The 5,251-nt window shown below is 39.5% G+C and overlaps 1 protein-coding gene across 1 annotated transcript; it reads left to right on the forward strand.

Annotated features, from left to right (window-relative positions):
* Positions 800-5,049, forward strand: LOC102176964 (olfactory receptor 11H6-like). Its single transcript, XM_013967018.2, has 2 exons — positions 800-841; positions 4,078-5,049. The coding sequence occupies exons 1-2, from the start codon at positions 800-802 to the stop codon at positions 5,047-5,049; spliced, it is 1,014 nt and encodes a 337-aa protein (XP_013822472.2).

A 5,251-nucleotide genomic window follows, 5' to 3' on the forward strand; every position in this document is an offset into this window, starting at 1 on the left:
TCTTGCCTGGGGAATTCCATGGATAGAGGAACCTGGTCAGATACAGTCCATGGGGTCACAAAGAGTCGGATATGACTTATCAACTGAGCATACACGCATATATATTAGGTAATGCATATGAAATCTGCTGACATAGTAACCAGCAAATAGCAAGTACTGAACATTATCACCTAAACATAATACAAAACCAGGTAGAGTGTTTATATCCATTGAGACAGGAGAAGGTAATTTGAAAACCTAAGAAGACATAAAATCCTTGAGGTTGAGGGTATGATAGAAGGCTCTGAATGTTAAGTGAGACCCTAGGTTTTCTTATACTCATGAGGATTGAAAGTTACTGGACAGTTCCAGTGTGAATCAGTCCCTGCCACCAGGAGTCTACTTAGGGAATACAGACCAACTTTTAACACTGCTGTACAGACTGATAAAGATAGGCAGGGAGGTCACTTTTAGTGAGTCATGGGGAAGATACTTGGGCTTTCTCAGGGGCTCAGCGGTAAAGAATCTGCCTACCAATGCAGGAGATGCCAGACACAGGTTCAACTGGGTCGGAAAGATCCCCTGAAGGAGGATATAGCAACCCACTCCAGTATTCTTGCTGGGAAAATCCCATGGACAGAGGAGACTGGTGGGCTATAGTACACAGGGTCACAAAGAGTCAGATACAACTGAGCATGCTCCCACAAGAAGATACTCAGGATTTGGGAATTTGTTAAAGTGAACTTTCAATGTCATTTGAAGAAACACATATGCTAACAGCGAAGCTCTAGGAGCCTTAAAGCAACTGGTGATATCCAATATGGAGCTGGTTTTAAATCCAGAGCCTGTCTGTGGGTGTCAGGTGAGCAGCAAACTAGAGGGGCCATTACTAGGTGACAATCTCACCCATGGATTCAGGAAGGCCTTTTCAGCTTTGAGCTCAACACTGAAAGTAAAACACACTTGGGGATTGAATGCTGCACTCTGATTGTCCCTGCTGCTCCTGAGGGATAGCCTCTAGGGACAGTATGTGGCCAGAAAGGTATACATATTAAAACCCAGAGTTTCTTGGCATTTTATTCTTTTTCTTTTTTTCTTTTTTTTTCGCAGCTAAAGAGAATCCTTTGTGAGGCTCAAAGTGTGGCAGAGTGTCACCAGGACCCCCAAATTCTTCATCTAGGATCTTTAAGAGGGCACAAGTGGTAGCCCCTTGACTGCCTGCTGCAATGTCCACTGTGTGTATTATTGCTACAGAAGGAGGGCTGTGAATGTTCCTTTGGATTTTTATTTATAAATATATTTCATATTATAAACAAGGTAATAGATCAAATAATATATAATTTTTTACAAAATCTTCATTCTTCCTGGTAGAATCACATCTATCCAGCATACAATTGTTCAAAAATCCCATCAGGAAATTTTAAGCTGACACTTCTCTGCTTTGCATTATTTTTCAGATAAAGAAATGATAGAAGCTAATGAGCTTCATATCACTTCAAAGGAGATAAAACTTTTGTAAGTAATCTATATTTATTTTCATCAAGTGTAATTAAGATTGAAGAATTCCTGTATTTGCGGTGAAAGGAAAAATCAGCATGTAGTCTCAGGTAGAATCCACAGTGACCCAAGGCAGGGAGAGAAGGGCCCTGGGTGAATTGAACTCAGAAGAGTGAGGCAGGAACAGAGGAGTTTTTTATTAGGAAAGGAAAGAAGACATTCATGAGACTACCAAGTTGTATTACAGATATAAATTTGACAGAAAATCTGTTGTTTCTTTCTCCTTTTCTTTGATGACATTTTCCTTTTTCTTATTTCGAATTCTGATTTAATGTCTGCTCATTCAAGAGCCACTGTTAAAACATCAAAGACGTCTCACATACTCTTATTCTTACCTTAATTTTGAGGTGAGATACACTGATTCTGACCACGAGTGAAGGGGGAGTTCCCATTCAAATATAACAACCCTGCAATGCACCTTCCTTCCACTATTTTTCTTTATCAAGTTTCTTTGCCCTGTTTACACAGAATCTTACCCACCATAGCCAGTTCAACTGTATTTACCCACCATAGCCAGTTCAACTGTATTTACCCACCATAGCCAGTTCAACTGAATAAGTAAAATTATGGCCACAATAAAAAGTTTGATGGCTGTTACTATGCATATTTTAACTAAATATCAAATATTGAAAATTTAGCTTGTCTAGTTCTGATTTGAAGCATCATATCATCCCTTCCAATCACTGAATTTCCAGTCAAAGTCTTCTCCCAGTCCATCACCTGGGATGTATTGCTTATAGTTCATCTCAACTCACCCATCTGTTGGTCTTTCTGAATGAACACAAAACTCTTTTTATACTTGATCTCCCTTTGGTATTTGATGGAAGCTGCTAGTTTGGAAGATACCTGCCTCATCATCTTAACGATGTACCTGATGTATACTATAGAGACTATGAGAAATATGTGAATAATCTTTTCCTATAGTATATAGCCTCAGTCACTAATACAGCTTTACTGATGCTAGTCCTCCACATGCACAAGTGGAAATTTGATACAGGCAAGTGGCAGAAGAACAAATTGAATACAATACATAACGAAAAACAGCTAATATATACATAGCTGACATCTGTGTAGGGAAAAAAGTTGGATTTTAGAATCAACATTCTCAGAATGACAATAAAATTCTATGCTACATTGAAGGTGTTTTTTCTTAAGGCTCTAGAACTGGAAAGGAGAGAGAGTAGAATTTACTGAGATAATGAATGTTAATGTTGGTCACAATAAATGCTTCATACATAACAGCAGCTCACTACCTTAGAAGTCAAATTTTAAAAATATGTTCAGAAATTGGTTCAAGTCAGAGAGCTTGCCTGATAGCTCAATTAGTAAAGAATCCACCTGCAATGCAGGAGACCCCAGTTCAATTTCATTTCGGGTCGGGAAGATCCGCTGGGGAAGGGATAGGCTACCTACTCCAGTATTATTGGACTTTCCTTGTGGCTCAGCTGGTAAAGAATCCGTCTGCAATGCCAGAAACCTGGATTTGATCTCTGGGTTGGGAAGATCCCCTGGAGAAGGGAAAGGCTACCTGTTACAGTATTCTGGCCTGGAGAATTCCATGAATGTATAGTCCATGGGGTCACAAAGAGTTGGACACGACTGAGTGATTTTCACTTTCATAAAAAGTGCCAAAAATTAGGACATAGAACAAGTAGAAGTTAAATACCAGCTCTAAGAAACTAATAGATACTGTCTAAAATGGAGTTTGTGGCAATGTCTTCATCACCCTGCTTCAGTTAACAGAGCCATCCAGGACAGATATCTTGAAAAACTGTTAACTGACAACACAGTAAGGTACTCTTTTTGTACTGACCTAATTCAACTTCATAGTAATTTATTATTTTTTTACAACATGACAAGCTTTAATATTTCTTCATTCATCTTTTACCTCTTATTCATATAAAATGATTCTCTTTGTCTTGTTGAAGACAAGCCTTGAATTCTGCTTTTCTGCTATGAATATTGCCAGGCTATTTTTTTTTAATTGAAGTAAAATTGACTTGCAATATTATATTAGTTTTAGGTGTACAGGATCATGACTCAATAATTTTATACACTACAAAATGATCGCCACAATATGTCTAGTTACCATCTGTTGCCATATTAATTTGAATTTTGATTTTTTTTAGAATTTTCCAAAATTCTAAATAAAATTTTCTTTGCAACAAGGAGAAAAGAAATTAGATGTATGTATGAGGGTGTATCTTATGAAACTTTACATCAAGGAAGAATTAAGGTAAATGCAAACATAGGAAACAATCTTGACTCTGTTACATGATGTCAGTGAAATTTATACTCTGAAAAAAAATGGAGACTATTACAGGGAGGGGCCTATGGGAGCATATAGTAACATATTGACTTGGGTTCTCAGAACTCTGCTCTCATTGGACTAAGCTAGATCATTGGGAAATGAGTTAAATTCAGAACCATATGGAGCCCTTTCACAAAAGTGCATTAAAGGAGTAAATAGAAGTCAGAAGATTAAAAAAATGACCTTTCAAGAGAAAGACATGGCTAATATAATGATCATTTCCTTCATAGATCAGAAGAATGCACATCTCAGAAGCCAGTAATATCTCTGGGTCTGTGAGTGAGTTCATTCTCCTGGGCTTCCCCTGCCGCAGAGAGATCCAGATCCTCCTCTGTGTCATGTTCTCCCTCGTCTACCTGCTGACCCTCCTTGGGAACGCGGCCATCATCTGTGCCGTGTGGTCAAGCCGGAAGCTCCATACACCCATGTATGTCCTCCTGGCCAACTTCTCCTTCCTGGAGATGTGCTACGTCAGTTCCGATGTGCCCAAAATGTTGGCTGACATCATCTCCCAGACCAAGAGCATCTCCTACGCTGGCTGCCTGCTCCAGTTCTACTTCTTCTTCTCCATGTGTGCGGCTGAGGGCTACTTTCTATCTGCGATGTCCTTTGACCGGTTCCTTGCCATCTGTCGACCTCTACATTACCCCACCATCATGACTTATCAACTCTGTGCCCGATTAGTGGTTTTCTGCTGGGCAGGTGGCTTTTTATCAATACTGATGCCTGCAGTTCTTATGTCTCGGGTGCCTTTCTGTGGCCCTAATGTCATTGACCATTTTTTCTGTGACCTGGGACCATTGCTGGCACTGTCCTGTGCCCCTGTGCCCAAAACTACTCTAACGTGTGCCACTGTAAGCTCGCTTATCATTTTCATCACCTTCCTCTACATTCTTGGGTCCTATACCTTAGTTTTGCGAGCTGTACTTCGGGTCCCAGCTGGCTCAGGCAGGAACAAAGCTTTTTCTACCTGTGCCTCCCATTTCTTGGTGGTTTCCTTGTTCTATGGCTCAGTGATGGTGATGTATGTGAGTCCAGGCTCCAGGAGCCATCCTGGGACACAGAAATTTGTGACCCTGTTTTACTGCATGGCAACCCCATTCTTTAATCCTCTGATCTACAGCCTTCGGAACAAAGATATGAAAGATGCATTGAAGAAAGTCCTCTGTGCATCAGAAATTTCTAAAAATGCAGAGAAATGATATGCATTTTTACATCATTATTCTCTCAGGAATTCAGAATTTCTCTCAAAAAAAACTATTTTCTGGGCATGTCTGAGTATTTGACTTTTTAATCTCATAAAAGTATGATTCATTACACACACCAAAAAACTCTCATCCTATCTCAAAAGAAAATAACCCACAGTTCCAAAGATCTATTGCAGCAAAATTTCATAATTTTTAT

This window comes from Capra hircus, chromosome 10, assembly GCF_001704415.2.
Source record: "Capra hircus breed San Clemente chromosome 10, ASM170441v1, whole genome shotgun sequence".
Taxonomy (NCBI): Eukaryota; Metazoa; Chordata; class Mammalia; order Artiodactyla; family Bovidae; genus Capra; species Capra hircus.